Genomic DNA, 18,121 nt, shown 5'->3' with positions numbered 1-18,121 from the left:
AGCGTACGAAACCCATCTCTACACAGCTTTTGCCAGATGGTACGGTCAGCAGCAACATCCTCCAGGTCCTCGGGTCTGATCTTACACTTCTTCAAGGTGTTCTTCATCTGATCCTTATATCGCTTCTTCGGCCCCCCAGCTGAACGTCAACCATGATGTAGCTGGCCGTATAGCACTCTGCGGCGGGGCAGTCGACATGGGCACACACACACACACTCTCTCTCTCTCTCTCACACACACTCACACGAGTACCTGCTGTGTGTAAATGTGCTCTTTTCTCTGGTGTCTTTGTCAGTCTTTCTCTTTTATCAACAGCACTGGGACAATGTGTCTAATGTCAAAGGTCAAGGGTCAAGGGTTAAGGGTTGCACCCCTGAGTTCGGCTCTGGCTTTTTCGAGTGTGATGAATAACAGGGAGCTGCTGGATGGGGGTCGGGTCACTCATGTCCAAAACACACACACACACACTCACTCACTCACTCACTCACTCAAAACAAACACTGCAAAAATATGGAAACTTTCTTAAAACAAAATCAATTCACTTCAAGCAAAAAAAAAAATCAGGTTCATCTGCTCTGTGAACAAAAGAAATATAAGTAAATAAATACTTTAAAATAAACATGCAAACATAATAATAATAATAAATAAATGTAAAAAAAAATGTAAAACGTAAATAAAATACATAAAAATAATTATTTTGTTGGTTATATACAAATGTTCAGGGAACATTCCATTTTATCTATTTTTTTTAAACATGGGAATGTTCTCTCAATGTTCAATGAAAAGTAAAATTTAAAAAACATTAGATGAACGTTCAACTGAAATGCTTTAGAAAAACATTCCATGCGCTATGTATAAATAATGTTTTTACAGTAACATTTTGTGAACATTATTAAAGACCAGAAACTCTGAACAAACTTTCTATTATTAACGTTCCTGGAAGAATGTTTGTTCATAACTTTGAGAGAACCTTGACAGAACGTTCCGTTAGCTGAGATATAGTGTATAGTCCAAAAATACCTTTTCTAGTAATAATTCTCAGGATGGTACAAATATTTTAATTACTGAAGGATATTGGGACAGGAAATGATGAACACTTCGGCAGTTTATACAGGCCACGTTTAAGTTGAAGTACTAAATAATTATAATAATAACAACTAATTAAATAATTATAATTATTAAATTATATAATAATAAATAAAAATTTAATAATATATGAACATTTAAAAAAATATATAAAAACCAGCAAAAGCACAACAAACTACTAAAACTTTAAATTTAAAGTGAAAACAGAAAACATATACATAACTAACGTTTGCACGACTATCAGTGACTAATTGCTTTTGTTCCTCTTTTGTAAGTCAGTCTGAATAAAAGCATCTGCTGAATGAATACATGGAGATAGATGAAGAAACAAACTCATCCTGATCTCAGATGAACTGATGGTGAGGAGATTTACATGTTTGGCTGAACTCTTTATTTAATGTTAAATCAGGTGAAAAAAAAAAATCTCACAAACATTTCTGAATCTTACTTTATTTCCTAAAAAGAAATAAAAATTAAATTGCAAGCCACACAAATGTATTGCTTCTGAAAAACATCTTGATCTTGAACGCTATAGTTTACATCGAGACAAACACACACAAACGTGAGAAAGAAAGAAACGCACAGCATGTTTCACAGTAACCAGAAGAGTTTATAAACTAATACAGTCGTGTGCTACAGACAGAGAGAGGCGAGAGCTGCTTTCCTTCAGCGGATCCGGCGTGAAATAAAGCCCCTGAACAAATCACAGCAGACATCTTCCTTCACACGCGGTGCAGCAGAAGAACCGAACGAGCAACTGCTTTAGCTTAGCGTTCATAACGACGCATATATACACACATTAAAAAAAAAATTTTTTTTTAAATTGATGTACTAGAACAAAACAAAAACGGAAACAAAAATTAATAAAAAAAAAAAAGACAAAACTCAAATTACTAAATGTTGGTATTAATTTAGGTTGGTTAATTAATTGGCGTATCTGTTCAGATTCACCGTCTGACTCGAATACACACCACAGACACCGTCTGAGAGAAGAAGCCACCGTAAACACTGCATCACCACTCCGTATTATATTAATGTGTCGGAGAAATAAAGAGAGAGAACCTCGTGAAACAAGCCCAGGGCATATTTCATCCTAAAATTAAAAGAAAGAAAGAAAAAAAGATGTTTTTCACAAAGAAATAAAGCCTATTTTTATTGGTTATTTTTATATACATTTTATATATAAAAAAAAAAAAATTAAAAATAAAAAATAAATTATTTTCAGAAATAAATGTAATAAAAAATTATAGTATTTATTAATAATAAGAATAACTTTTTATTTTTAGATTTTCACTTTTCATTTTAAATTAAAGTTAATATATACTGTGTGTGTATATATATATATTAAATGTATATAATAGAAATAATTATTTAAGGCTTCATTTTTTTATATATGAAAAATAACATTAATTTTCTTTTGATCTTGGGGTGAAATATAAGCTGTTTTCAGGAGATTCGCCCAAATCCAGGATTCATAAACCAGCTGTCTGAACGTAATCTCAGACAGACGTCTGTCCTCTAAAACACGTGTCAAACATATTTTAATGCTCACGAGAGAGAGAACTGAACTGTGCAAAACATCCTGCAAGCGCCTGACATGAAATTATGCTACATCCTGCGTTTCGTAACATCCATGAAGTGAGCGGAGAACCACTGCAAACAGACCGTGAACGCTATAAAGCGTCTCCGGACGTTAATGCCCATGTGTGTGTCCAGACTCGTCCTCCAGCTGCAGCTCAAGCCAGGACAAGCTCTGCGCTCACGTCTGACGGCACGTCGGGCTTCCAGACCGGCTCCTCGTAGTCCAGGTCCAGGTTCTTGTGTTGGGTTATCCAGCGATACGGGCCGCGAGAGTCTCTCCGGGCCTTCCGTCGCAGACGCCGCTGCTGCAGTAAGAGCCGCAGCTGCTCCAGCTTACAGCGCATGGCCTTATTCTCCGTCTGCCGCAGACGCTCTCCTGACAGACACAGAGATAACACACATAAACCTTTGCTTTCTCTTTCCTTAAGCCCTCTGTCTAGCTAATGTCGGAAACTTTCTATTACGAGCACTTCCTGTGTTTATTTGCCCTTTTTATGATGAATCGCTTTTAGCGTCTGCTCAATGAATAAATGTAAATGTAATAACATCAGAGCACACTTATAGACACGCAAACAGACCAGTGAGATCAGGAGCTGTGTTAATATGACTAAAACCAGACAAATAACTTGAAATAAAACATTTAAAAATTACTTCAGCTGGTTGTCAAGACAACATTTCTAATTTCCATTGAGTTAACCAAAACAGAACCTGAAACAAAAACTAAAAGACATGTTAGAAAAACTAATTAAAAACACAAAAAATTACTTACATTTCAAACAATTCAATTTATAATTAATTCTATAATAATTCTTTATTTTTAATAAATAAGTTTATAAAAAATTTATATTTTTCATACATTTAATAAATCATATTATAGAGTTTATTAATATTTAGAATTAGTTTATTTTATATAAAGTATATACATTTATATATAAATTAGTTTGTGTTTGTAAAAATACATAAATTGAATATTTTATATAAAAATAAAAATAAGATATTCTTTATAAAACTTTTAATATATTTTTTTATTTTTTTAAATAATTATAGTTTACTAAAAAAAATAATAGTACATTTTATAATAAATTATATTTTTTAATATTTAGAATTAGTTTATATATTTAACTCAAAATAAAATACACTTTATATACAAATAAAAACATTCTAAATGCAAAAAAACAACAACCCTATACTAGTATCTCAGCGATACTAAAATAACACTGGTGTGTATCCAGAGGAAGAGGAGCTGATGAAACACTTTCACAACAAACATCAGATCAGCCGCGAGTGGAACTCTCACAGTGAGTCTCATGAAACGCATCCAGATCACAGTAAAACACAGCATCCAGACACACAACAGTGCTGAGAATTAAACTCGAGTAATGTCCCAACGATCCGAAAAACAGGCCTGACTGACTTGATCTAAAGCCGCGCGTTCACGAGATTCCCGTGTAAACCTGCACTTCCTCCAGGAGTCCAGATCTCTTTCCAGAGCTGCTGACCCATGAATCACTGATGCTTCATCAGCATGTTTCCACTGCACGCACGCACACACACACACACACAGTGCTGCGGGGCTCCTGGAGGCCCCTGAGGGCCCGAGTGTGCCTGAGCAAAGCTGAATAATTCATGCAGCCTGTGTGCTGGAAAGACGCGAGTCGAGATAGGAGTGTGTGTGCGCGTGTGTGTGTGTGTGTGAGGGTCATGACCCCCTGAAAGCACAGAATTAAACTCGAGTAATGTCCCAACGATCCGAAAAACAGGCCTGACTGACTTGATCTAAAGCCGCGCGTTCACGAGATTCCCGTGTAAACCTGCACTTCCTCCAGGAGTCCAGATCTCTTTCCAGAGCTGCTGACCCATGAATCACTGATGCTTCATCAGCATGTTTCCACTGCACGCACGCACACACACACACACACAGTGCTGCGGGGCTCCTGGAGGCCCCTGAGGGCCCGAGTGTGCCTGAGCAAAGCTGAATAATTCATGCAGCCTGTGTGCTGGAAAGACGCGAGTCGAGATAGGAGTGTCTGTGCGCGTGTGTGTGTGTGTGAGGGTCATGACCCCCTGAAAGCACAGAGCTCGGCGTGACCCCGCGGCTGACCTCTGAGAGGTCACGTCTCATTCAGAGCTCAGACAGGAGAAGACATGAGAAACAAAACAGTGGCCGAACCGCGGTAAAATGACATTAGAACATGCCGTTTCAGTGAGATAATCCACTCAATCAGCACTGAATGAAGCATTAACAGTTATTTTCCTGTTTATCACGGAGAAGCAGCTGAACAATCTGTGCTGCAGACATAAATGTGACTTGACTTTAGGATTCTCCTTGCTATTAACATTAAGAATTTAAAAACAATGATCACAATAAGCAAACATTCTTCTAGTTCATCAGCATTACAGATGCATGAATATGTAATTATTCACAGCGGCTCATCCAATCAGATTTCAGAGGCGTGTCTGAGCTTTGATGAAGCAGTGTGTGTTTGCAGTAAATCTGAGCTGTTACAGAACGAGACACAAACAAACAAACAAACACACACACTGAGCAATGAATCAGAGAAAATGAGAAGTGTGTAAAGTTAGAAAAGACTGAGTCAGAATATATGACTTCCTCTTCCTGTGTGTGTGTGTGTGTGTGTGCGTGTGTGTACAGCAACTCAATGAATTCTCACCGCAGATCATTTGTTCACACACTCTCACACACACACGCTCAAACACACACACTCTCTCGCTCACGCTCACACACACACTCTCTCGCTCACGCTCACACACACATTCACACTCTCTCGCTCACGCTCACACACACACTCTCTCGCTCACGCTCACACACACATTCACACTCTCTCGCTCACGCTCACACACGTTCACACACACACACACACTCACGCTCACACAAACTCTCTTGCTCACGCTCACACGTTCACACACACACACACACACACTCTCTTGCTCACGCTCACACGTTCACACACACACACACACACACACACACACTCTCTTGCTCACGCTCACACACACTCACTTGCTCATGCTCACACACACGCTCACAGAGAGAGACACACACACTCACCGGAGGGTCTGCGCAGGTGTGCGTGCGGCTGCCGCTGGTCTGAGGTAGGTGAGGGTGGAGGTGAGCAGGGCGAGGCCGGAGGGCAGTGGAGGTGCGTCAGCGTCGGAGGAGATCCCTGGCAATGCCGCGTGGCGCTCAAGAGGTCGTTGAGGATCTGCAGGATGGTGCTGACGTCCCGGCGAGGACGCCCGCTGCTGTCCTGACAGTTGGGGTGTAAAGTACCTGAGGGGTGAAGAGGTCGCGATGAGGTCGACACGAGCCGCTTGTTCTGACTGCTGTAATTCTCACGATGAAGCGATGCGTTACCTGAGAAGGTTCCTGAGAAAACTCCCGGCGCGTGGTTGACGAGGCTCTCGATGACGGCGCCGGGTTTGCATCGCTGTCTGGGGCTCTGAGTGCTGCCTTCAGCCTGAAACACACACACACGCACACGCACACACACACACACACACCAGCGTTAGTGAGCACTGCGTCTTCTGGTCAGTCACTGCAACAATCTCCAGCGTTAGTTTAGCGTCACTGAGATACTATTATAGCAGCTTGTTAATATTTTTAATTAGATTTTACATTTATTGTTTTCTCTTTAATTTGTTGCGTTTGTCTTTTTGAATTTTTTTTTTTTATGTCTATAATTTTTTTTGTTCATTTAGTTGTAGTTATTTTAGCACTTAAGTGTTATTTTAGTACCATTGAGTTACTATTATAGTTTTTAAATTTATATTTTCTTTTTTTTTTTAAGTTTTATTAATTTCATTGTGCATTTTTGTTATGTTTAGTAGTTTTTTTTAAATGTCCCCCCCCCCCCCATTTTTATTTCTGGTTTAGTTTTAGTTATTTTAGTACATCAAGTTAACTTAATTAAATTGATAAATGTTGCCTTGGCAACTAGCTGAAATAAAATAAACCTTAACTGAAATAAAATATAATAAAAACTTATTTTTAAGCAAACATTTTGTAATGGTTTTAATTTTAGTTTCAGTTTTAGTTAACTATGATAACCCTGAAACTAAATGAATATGAGAAATATTGAAATAAAATAAGTTTGTTTTTTAATGTATTTTATTCAAGTTAACATTTATTTTATTTAAAGTGAAGAAAACTTTACGGTTTTAGTTTTAGTTAATTATAATAACCTTGCAACGGTCTCTGTAACACTGGAGCTGCTCAAAAGTAAAGCACTTCATTCATCTCAAGAGTTTTATAGCTCAAATGTGAAGCTGGTATATTTGTTTTGCTTGTTTTTACTCCGTAATAAGCAATTATTTGAGCTGTAAAGTGTCTAAATGCTCCTTTCTGCAGTGACTCTGCTTTTCAGGACAGATGAACTTATAATTATCCATAACTCCAGTGTTTTTGAGATGTTAGAGCTTGTTGAATTCAGCACAAATACTGCAAAATGAACAGCATTTACTGGCTTTACACTGCATATCAGACGAGATCTACTTCAGTTTCTGGATGAACTTCAACCCCTTTAACCCTTATCATCTTGAAGGCTTGTTTCTGTACTGGTGAGGTGGTGCATTTGAGCATTTATCATCAAGTCCATTGTAATGCACTACTGTCGCCTATTAAAGGCCACTATTTTTGCATTAGGGTTTAATAACACATGAATCGGTTCTATGCTCGAGTCTTACCTGAGCGCAGGGCGGAGCATGGGCGGGGCTTTGAGAATGGTGGGCGTGGCTAACAGGATGCGACTGAAGAGCAGGGGCGGGGCTTTGAGTACTGTGGGCGTGGTGAACATGAGATGAGGACGGGGCATTCATGACGTCCAGTGCCCGCTGCTGAGAGTCTGAGGGGTTTTCACTGCTGACGGCCCCTGTTGGCGTCTGGTTGGGGCCCGCAGGTCCCCTGGAGACGGATGGCTGAGCTGCCAACTGGAGCTGCACAAACATCATGTGATCGCCCACACGCAGGGCAAGGGTTAGCGGGGACCGTCCCGACAGGAAGTCACTGACCTGGACATAAAACGAGATGATTGACAGACGTTAACGAGACTTGCATGTTTCATTCAGTAGCACATCATCTTCTGACTCCAATCAAATGGGTATCGCCATCAAAAATGATTCTTTCTTGCTATTTTTGTCTCGTTTTAGAATACAAATATCTACACATTCTTAAATCAAGATACATTTACTGGAGATGCAAAATGACGTCAGACGAGAAGTCTCGTTTTCTGAGAAATTGAATAAAATGAGTTTATGCTTGAAACAAGAACAAATATCTGCTAATGGGGTCAGAAAAATAAAATGAATTCAAAGATAAAACAAGATTATTTTTCTGACCCCACTGGCAGATATTTCTTTGTGTTTTTTTCAGAAAAATACTTAATATCTTAAGTCATTCTGCATCTCCAGTAAATGTGTCTTGATTTAAGGATGTTTAGATATTTGTGCTGGAAAACAAGACAGAAATACTGAGAAAGAATATTATTTGTCTTATGCAGTGTAAAATTATTATACAATATCTGATTCGGGAAAAAAGGGAAAATACACATTAAATATAAACCTAAAATCGCCAGTAGGTGGCGGCAAACCACTGCATGAGTAAGTCATTGAATCATTTACTCAACAGATTCGTTCAAACGGCGGATTGATTCGGTAATAAAACACCGTCGTGTCGCTCAGAGATGCAAAACTGTTCTGCTGTGGCTTTGATTGGAACTATTTCCGTTGTCGAAATAGAGCCAAAACAGGAACTTGTGTCTAAAATGTCAATTAATATTAACTTCTTGTTTATTGGACTGTTTTATAAAATCAATATCATCAGATTTGCAATCGTGCTGATATTTTAAAAAAAAACTATTCTTTGTGTGTTATTAACTATTTCAGATGATAGAAATATAAAAGACACATAAAAGTCATATGGCAGCATATTTGCCCCTTTATCTTGAATTTTGTGGGAATTCTGAATGTATTTCAACAGACTAAATCACGCAGTGAAAGCGTGAACTCTAAACGTGCTCGCGCAGTATCTCAAGGTGTATGCGTGCACGCTCTGGGTGTGTTTTTGTGATATACTCTTAACGTCAAATCGCATATCGTTTAATCAACAATTACGATATTATCATAGACGATATATATCACACCCCCCCAATCCCAACTGAAACTGCGATGGAAAGCCTGTTTCAATATCCATTCCCTTCTCTTTTGTCTGTGAAACTGTGAATGCACACAATTAAAATAAAAACAGTTACAGTAGTGTAAAGCACTGATGCAATACTGTAAGATTAAGGCTGGTGATACAATGTTGCCGTCAACGGGCAGCCAGGTGAGACTCAGGGCCCACGACTGATCTAAAGTATCTAAAGTATCCAGATAGACATTTGTTACCCTTTCTCAATGGGAAAGTGCCCAAGCAACATTGTGTCTCATCATCCCAAGAGTGACTGATCGTATCAGTCGAGCGCTAACAAACCAGATAAACCAACATCCCCAGAGTCTGATTCAGATTGCAGCAGTGCTGAGGTTTCACATGCGTCGCCAAAACCACACGAGCAGCAGGCCGAGCGTCTGATGTAGTTTTAAAGGCCGTGGAGAATCCGCTGGCCGTCACAGGAGCCCGACGCTCTCTGAGATCCATGAGTAACGCTGAGGTCACACTCCTTCAGGAGGCAGATGCACAGAGAGCACATGAATCTACTCACGCTAATTAACGCTCGTGATGTATAGCGAGTGATCTGAGAGCTGAAGAGCGCTCGGCTCAGATGTGAAGGTCACGTGTTGGTGTGCTGGGCTCAGGAACTGAAGAGGGCATGCAAGCCTCTGATCTCAGTCAGTGGAGCAGTCTGGGAAACTTCATTCTCAGAAATTGTGGGCTGGTACTTTGTAAAGCAGTGCAACGCAACTGATGCGTCACGACAAACAGCAGATCTGTGCAACGACAACACTTCACAGTACAGTTTTATTTGTTCACATTAGTTAACATGAACTAACAATGAACAACACTTCCACAGCATGTATTAAACTTGATAACTCTTAATCTCATCATTTACTACTAGATGATTAAAATCAAAAGTTCCATCCGTTAACATGAGTTAATGCATTGCGAACTAACATGAACCAGGTTTATTCTAGTGAAAGAAAACCATTAATAAATAAATAAATAAATAAATAAATAAATATATAAATAAAGAGAGAGAGAGAGAGAGACTCACTAAATATATAAATAGAAAAACGTTATTTTACATCATAATAATATTTCACAATATTAAATTTTTTCCTGTATTTTTGATCAAATAATTACAGCCTTGAAGAGCAGAAGAAACTCCTGTAAAAAACATTAAAAATTATTCTGATCCAAAACTTTTGACCGGTAGTGTGTGTGTGTGTATATATATATATATATATATATATATAAATCAGATATGAAAAACTTTTATTTCAGCTATTTTAAAGATAAACAAACATTTCTAAATTTCATTTACATTAATTTGACTTACTAAAATAATTAAAACTGAAGTAAAAATGAACTATATTGACATTTACAAAAAGCAAAAACGCAAAGTTTTTAGTTAAAAGTTCACTAAAATTAACAAAGTAAATTTAAATACAAACTGAAAATCTAAATATAAAAATGAATTCAAAATAAAAACTAATAGTGTAAACTGATAGAAACACAAAGATTTTTAAATCACATTAACAAAGGCTAATAAATGCTGTAAAATATGCTGATTGGTAGTTAATGCATTAACTAATGTTAACAAATGAGATGCTATTGTTGTTGACGGTCACCACTTTATAAGTTAAAATCTTGCAGTAAAACCCATTGAGAAGTCTTCAGACGAGAGGAGGTGTTCTGTGAGTTACTGAACAATGGTTTGGAAATCAGCGAACTAGAAGGAAACACCCAGCCTCCGATTACAAGAAGCTGTGAGTGTGGCAATCAATGCGTTACGTCATCACATCTCACACAGTCCCAGCCTGAGAGTCCGGTTCAGAGCGGTTTACTGTACATCAGACCGGCTGCTGTGCAGATGAGCGAGAGAGATACGAGCGGCGAAACTAAACGCACTCCTGACTCACAGGAACACCTGCTGCAGCGGAGAAACGGGTGAAGACTCGAGTGTTTCTGCTCACAGCAGGTGGAGGAGAGTCAGAGCGAGAAACACAGACTTTAACTTGTGTTAACCTTCAATGTCCTTTAAAAAAAATCATAAAAAAGCTTTCTTTATGATATGAAAAAAAAATCTTGTTTTAAGCAAAAACACTTAATTTTGATACATTTTTTTTTCAGGAAACAAAACTTGATATTTTAAGTAATTTTGCTCTTTAAGTAAATATGTGACCCTGGAGCACAAAACCAGTCATAAGGGTCAATTTTTCAAAATTGAGATTTATGCATCATCTGAAAGCTGAATAAGTAATCTTTCCATTGATGTATGGAAAGATTGAAAGATTGAGATGAAAATCTGGAATCTGAGGGTGCAAAAAAATCTAAATATTGAGAAAATCATCTTTAAAGTTGTTCAAATGAAGTTCTTAGCAATGCATATTACTAATCAAAAATTAAGTTTTGATATATTTACGGTAGGAAATGTACAAAATATCTTCATGGAACATGATCTTTACTTAATATCCTAATGATTTTTGGCATAAAAGAAAAATGTATAATTTTGACCCATACAATGTATTGTTGGCTATTGCTACAAATATACCCCAGCGACTTAACACTGCTTTTGTGCTGCAGGGACACATATATCTCGATTTAAGAATGTTTAGATTTGTACTGGAAAAATACGGAGTTGGAAAATAACTTCTTGCAAGGTGGAGCTCACTTTTCACGACAAATTAGTAAAGTCAAAAGTTATTTTTAAGAGCGTCGATGGCAGGATGATCAGATTCTCAGAGACGTAAGGCTACGTTTACAGTACACTAGTGCGTTTTTGTTTTAAATCAGCATTTTAAAATGAAAACAATACTAGCGTTTCAGAAAACGTCCACACTACACGACCGAAAACCACCACCGAGTGTTTGTAATAACTCCCGAGTGCGATCTAATGCGTGTTTTGGCCATATAATGTTGCTTAAATGTTATTTGTAGCCTTTTATATCAAGCTAATCGCTACACCTGCTTAGTATTTCTCATGTAAACACTCTGTATTGTTATGAAAATAGGCAGAATCTCACGAAAATCCCATACAAATCATATGCTGTTGTAACCGTGTGTTTATGAACATCGAGTACCAGAGATCAGGGCTGAAGTAGCTAGAAGAGCATCTATTGGTCCGCAGGCCTTCAGCGAGATCTGCTCTCTCACCGCACAACGCTATAAAGAGCAAACGATTCCCAATCACGCCAGAGATTGCCCGACACTGGAGCATCTTTACAATAACTGTGAGTGACAAACAGACCACAGGACCCGGATGAAAACCATGAGGACGGAGCATCATAATAAGCAGATATTAAAGTCGGCATGAAAAGGAAGTTGCAAACAAATTCACTGCTGTGTTGTGATGCATTTCAGAATGAAACGGCTAAAACAAGAAAAGAAACAGAAGGACAGAACTTGATTTTTTGATTCTTTACATTTTTGTCTTGTTTTCCAGTGCAAATATCTAAACATTCTTAAGTCACAATACATTTACTGGAGAAACAAAATTGTTTTCTGAAAAAAAGAAGAAAAAAAAAAATTTAACTTAAGTGAGTTTTTGCTTAAAATAAGAAAAAAAATATCTGTCAATGAGGTCAGAAATCTGGTTTTTCCTTAAAATAATTTTTTTTCTAACCATGTTTTTTTTTTCCAAGCAAAAACTTTAGATAGATAGATAGATAGATAGATAGATAGATTTCCTAGTCCTAGAAGAAAGTCATGTTTTGCAGTGTTTATACAGGAATGGATGCAGATCTGACTGAAGTGGCAGACGACAGACATCAAGTGAGTCATGCCACAGGAAGAACAGGTTATAACTATTTGATTAAAGATTTCAAAGTAAACAAAAAAAATCTAAACAAATGCACGGATGAATCACTCACAATAAAACCCAAGTCATGCATTAAGAGCACACATTATGATGTCATATAGACTTTAGACTGTTTGTTTATGATGACGAGTGTGTGCTGATCTAACAGTGAACAGGTGTGATGTCTGACGCTCTTCATGTGAGACCTGCTTCCTTCAGAAAATATCAGAAAAAAACAAACCTGCACAGCTGCTGACAAAAACAAACTTCCTGAAGCACCACACACACACTCATGCTCACACACACACACACACGCTCACACACACACACGCTCACACACACGCACACACATGCTCACGCTCACACACGCACACTCTCACACACGCTCACACACACATGTTCATGCACACACTCTCACGCTCACACTCACACTCACGCTCACGCTCACACACACTCACGCACACGCTCACACACACGCTCACACACTCGCTCACACAAATACACACACACACAAACACTCATCTGAACTGTCAGTTTTGATTTCATGGTGACTTTAAGGTTCCTCATAGAGGAGAAACGAGAGCCGGATGAGCTGCGTGAGATTCAGAGCCTCTTATAATAAGTCTGACATGAGTCTGTTCTAGGAAATCATCTATCATTCTTGAGTCTAACCACACACACACACAGACAGACTAAACTGACATCAAACAACTCAGCATTGCCAAAATGACGCACAGACCCGCTGATGGGGCGCGCACACACACACACACACACACACATGTGGTTTCACAGATGTAGGTGCCACATGCAGGGGCTAAAACTTAAAAATAGAAACTTTTCTGCTTATCTAATTTAGTTTCAGTAGGTTAATGATCCGTTGAGCATCAAAAGTCACGTTTATAGTGAGCGTCTGTAAAGCCCACATACACACAGATTTCAATGGGCTCGTCGCCAAAAGAGCAGTGGTTTGATTTGCTTGCATGCAAATCCATCATAACACAGAAGAACATTCATAAAAAGCATCGACCCGTTCCTGTTGCTTACCCAGAATCCCCCACCGCTTATTCTGAATGAGTGCGTGTGCATTTATACACATGTGTGGGCGTCTTTTACTAGTTATATTCACAGCTGCTGGTGGGAAACGCGCACTCATTAGAATAGTGATTGTGTGAGTTCTTGTGAATGAGCGTGTTCTGGTAGAAGAGGAAGTGTGCGACCGCAGCGAGAGCTTCACCTGAGCGTCTGAGAGAGTCTCCAGCGCTCGCAGGACCGACTGCTCCGAGCGGCACGACTGCGACTGCAAACACATAACAACAACATGCATGCATGAGAACACAAAACACTGTTAAAAAAGCCCAAAGCATTTCGTTTGCATCACACTCAACAATCACGAGGTCTTTAAATGTAAAAACAAAGAAGAGTTTTATTACCATCAGTCCGGCTTCAACCGTGGGCACCAGCGTCAGTCTGCTTCCGTCAGCCACACCGAAATCCAGCAGCTTTCCTGAGTTTAACCTCCTGTGGACGGAGAACACAGTCACTTAGACTTCCCATCATGCATCTCTCCAGCATTCATGAGATGGTTTCAGTTCAGTGTGCTTTGCCTTTCTGAACAAACGTCGCTGAGATCTGACGGCGTCATCATAATAATGTTTCTGGAGTGTAACACACTGGAATGAATCGCTGAAATATATCTAATTACCATTTATAAACTGCACTTTAGCTGGCTCATTCCAGCAATTACGGTAATATTATTATCGATTTGACTGCACTGCAGCGGAAACGGAGGAATTTTGTGTTGTTTTTTTTTAAGACCAAGTAAAGAAAATGCAAGGAATAAACTGAAGGGAACACTATAGACTACCAGTCAAAAGTTTCTTAACAGTAAGATTTTTAATGTGTTTTAAAGAAGTCTCTTCTGCTCACCAAGCCTGCATTTATTTGATCAGAAATACAGCAAAAGCAGTAAAATTGTGAAATATTTTTACTATTTAAAATAACTGTTTTCTATGTGAATATGTGTTAAACTGTAATTTATTTCTGTGATGCGCAGCTGTATTTTCAGCATCATTACTCCAGTCTTCAGTGTCACATGATCTTCAGAAATCATTCTAATATGCTGATTTGCTGCTCAAGAAACATTTCTGATTATTATCAATGTTGAAAACAGCTGAGTAGAATTTTTTCAGGTTTCTTCGATGACTAGAAAGTTCAGAAGATCAGCATTTATCTGAAACAGAAATCTTTTGACTGGTAATGTACCGGTAGGGCAATAAACCCGATGATCTGTATTATCATCAGTCTGTATGTGCATTACTTCTCAACTCATTTGACAAAAACAAACAGCTTTAGGCTTAATTCGCTCTGATCCAAACACAGAATAACCTTTAGATCACAATACTTGAGAAACAAAGAGAGTTTAAGCTTAAAACAAAACCAAATATCTGCAAATAGGCTTAAAAATCAACTTGGAAAACAAGTTTTCATCCACCATTGACAGATGCTCGCTCTCGTTTTAAGCTTAAACTCACTTTTGATGCGTTTCTCAGAAAACTAGACCTCATTTCTGCATCTCAAATAAATGCATCTTGATTTAAAGATTTTTAGATATTTGCTCTGGAAAACAAAACACCGCAAGCATGCAACATTTATGAATTTAAAGCTTTCTGATCTAATTAAAAAACCTTTTAAGGCCTTAATTTGTGGAAAGGCGAATTAAGACCTGCGCCTTCCTTCATCAAGACCTCTAGATCCGGATCACTCGAAGAACGCAAGCAAAGACGGATCTGAGCGCGACTAGATTCCGTCAGGAACCGAGAAGCGGAGCTGGGTCTCGCGGACCCCGGGCTCGGACTCACGTGTCTCGGTGCAGCAGCAGCAGTCGCTCTCCGGGAACCCGGAGCTTCTCGGACAGCCTCCGCTTCAGCCCCAGCACGGTCTCGTCCAGCGGGACGGACAGCTCGAAGCGCGATCCTGTCGTGGAGCTGATCGATACGTTCATGGACGCGTCTCCGTTCAGGAGCTCCGGACACCGGGACCGCGATCCGTGACTGCTGCAGCTCCGCTCCATCCGATAATCCCGTGATCTCTGAACCGAGCGGGGGACGGTGTGTGCCGTAACGAGCGTGATAATCCTTCCGCGACCGGAGAAATATCCGTTCGGTCCTCTGAGGTAAATCCACAGACAATAACGGCCGACGATCTGCACAGAAACACGCCGAAATATCAATATCAGAAGGCCATTAGGATCCGAATGTACATCTATATATATATATATAACGAATGTTATTTATTTTAAATGCCGGTTTTTTTAAAATAACTGTTTTCTATGTGAATATGTGTTAAACTGTAATTTATTTCTGTGATGCGCAGCTGTATTTTCAGCATCATTACTCCAGTCTTCAGTGTCACATGATCTTCAGAAATCATTCTAATATGCTGATTTGCTGCTCAAGAAACATTTCTGATTATTATCAATGTTGAAAACAGCTGAGTAGAATTTTTTCAGGTTTCTTCGATGACTAGAAAGTTCAGAAGATCAGCATTTATCTGAAACAGAAATCTTTTGACTGGTAATGTACCGGTAGGGCAATAAACCCGATGATCTGTATTATCATCAGTCTGTATGTGCATTACTTCTCAACTCATTTGACAAAAACAAACAGCTTTAGGCTTAATTCGCTCTGATCCAAACACAGAATAACCTTTAGATCACAATACTTGAGAAACAAAGAGAGTTTAAGCTTAAAACAAAACCAAATATCTGCAAATAGGCTTAAAAATCAACTTGGAAAACAAGTTTTCATCCACCATTGACAGATGCTCGCTCTCGTTTTAAGCTTAAACTCACTTTTGATGCGTTTCTCAGAAAACTAGACCTCATTTCTGCATCTCAAATAAATGCATCTTGATTTAAAGATTTTTAGATATTTGCTCTGGAAAACAAAACACCGCAAGCATGCAACATTTATGAATTTAAAGCTTTCTGATCTAATTAAAAAACCTTTTAAGGCCTTAATTTGTGGAAAGGCGAATTAAGACCTGCGCCTTCCTTCATCAAGACCTCTAGATCCGGATCACTCGAAGAACGCAAGCAAAGACGGATCTGAGCGCGACTAGATTCCGTCAGGAACCGAGAAGCGGAGCTGGGTCTCGCGGACCCCGGGCTCGGACTCACGTGTCTCGGTGCAGCAGCAGCAGTCGCTCTCCGGGAACCCGGAGCTTCTCGGACAGCCTCCGCTTCAGCCCCAGCACGGTCTCGTCCAGCGGGACGGACAGCTCGAAGCGCGATCCTGTCGTGGAGCTGATCGATACGTTCATGGACGCGTCTCCGTTCAGGAGCTCCGGACACCGGGACCGCGATCCGTGACTGCTGCAGCTCCGCTCCATCCGATAATCCCGTGATCTCTGAACCGAGCGGGGGACGGTGTGTGCCGTAACGAGCGTGATAATCCTTCCGCGACCGGAGAAATATCCGTTCGGTCCTCTGAGGTAAATCCACAGACAATAACGGCCGACGATCTGCACAGAAACACGCCGAAATATCAATATCAGAAGGCCATTAGGATCTGAATGTACATCTATATATATATATATATAACGAATGTTATTTATTTTAAATGCCGGTTTTGTTTTACCTCGACTCTTAAGCCGCTCGCTCTTCTGTGCAGCGCAACTGCTGCGTCTGCATTTGTTGCGAGGTCCCAGCGGTGAGATCCCGCCCACCGCCACAAACAACCAATGGCGTTAGCGGATACGCTTGCCTTCGCCGTGTCAGCCAATCAGCTGTCCGCTCGTAACACCCACATGCACATGGGCACCGCCCAGCCGCCCTGTCCGCTGCGATAGTAGTTGACGTGACCAATCAGAGAAGCGCAGAGAGAACAGCCACGCCCCTTCCCGCAGTGATCATTCATAACAGCTGAGAGCAAAGCATTTGATTAAATCATTTTTTGGGGGGGGATTTTAAATCTAGCTTTCCAGAAACGACAACATAATAAAATTATGACGCATTTTTAGGAAAACATCACTTGCACAAAGCCAGGGCTATTTATTTATTTATTTCATTGGTTTTTGTGCAAGTGAAATTTTAGAAAACATATTTATTTATTTAATTGGCTTTTGTGCAAGTGAAATTAATTAATTAATTATTTTTATTTATTTATTTCATGCGCATATTTGTCTAGGTGACTGGAGCTTCCAGTGCAGAAAAAAGTACAGACAGATCTGCACAGAAATTAAGGCGATAAAATGCAATATAACACAATAATAAAGAAAAAAAGACAATAAAAATTAAATATAATACAGCATTAACAAAAAAATAGAAGTTATATATATATATATATATACACATACATAGTCTATAGGAATATGAATGGATGGATTTACATTATGAATTTATTTATTTTGCATATACTTTTTACATTTTATAAATCTGACAAAACACCTCTTTTTCAAGGATTTAAGGATTTAAATGAATGTTT

The 18,121-nt window shown here is 39.1% G+C and overlaps 1 protein-coding gene and 1 long non-coding RNA gene across 5 annotated transcripts in view; one reads left to right on the top strand and one right to left on the bottom strand.

Annotated features, from left to right (window-relative positions):
- Positions 1-2,021: 2,021 nt before the first annotated feature.
- LOC107729626 (midnolin-like) lies at positions 2,022-17,510 on the bottom strand. 4 transcript variants are annotated; one of them, XR_001638603.1, is made up of 8 exons: positions 16,816-17,269; positions 14,069-14,156; positions 13,873-13,935; positions 7,372-7,695; positions 6,044-6,146; positions 5,738-5,959; positions 2,752-3,043; positions 2,022-2,179 (listed from the first exon to the last, which is right to left on the bottom strand). XR_001638603.1 is itself a non-coding variant. In XM_016540265.1 (8 exons), the coding sequence occupies exons 2-8, from the start codon at positions 17,025-17,027 to the stop codon at positions 2,823-2,825; spliced, it is 1,233 nt and encodes a 410-aa protein (XP_016395751.1). In that variant the 5' UTR covers positions 17,028-17,159; positions 17,276-17,510; the 3' UTR covers positions 2,445-2,822. The 4 variants fall into 4 exon arrangements, 3 of the variants coding, with proteins under 3 accessions (XP_016395751.1, XP_016395750.1, XP_016395752.1); XM_016540265.1 differs by lacking the exon at positions 2,022-2,179 and adding an exon at positions 17,276-17,510 and having other exon boundaries at positions 2,445-3,043; positions 16,816-17,159; XM_016540264.1 differs by lacking the exon at positions 2,022-2,179 and having other exon boundaries at positions 2,445-3,043.
- LOC107729628 (uncharacterized) overlaps positions 10,402-18,121 on the top strand; it is a 9,896-nt gene continuing 2,176 nt past the window's right edge. The window contains exon 1 of the long non-coding RNA XR_001638604.1: positions 10,402-10,540. This is a non-coding gene — a long non-coding RNA (uncharacterized LOC107729628). The remainder of the gene's footprint in view (positions 10,541-18,121) is intronic.

Source organism: Sinocyclocheilus rhinocerous, unplaced genomic scaffold (genome assembly GCF_001515625.1).
Source record: "Sinocyclocheilus rhinocerous isolate Xijiao unplaced genomic scaffold, SAMN03320098_v1.1 scaffold488, whole genome shotgun sequence".
NCBI classification, from domain to species: Eukaryota; Metazoa; Chordata; class Actinopteri; order Cypriniformes; family Cyprinidae; genus Sinocyclocheilus; species Sinocyclocheilus rhinocerous.
Note: the sequence above shows the minus strand (reverse complement) of the source record. Positions and strands in the feature narration are given on the sequence as shown.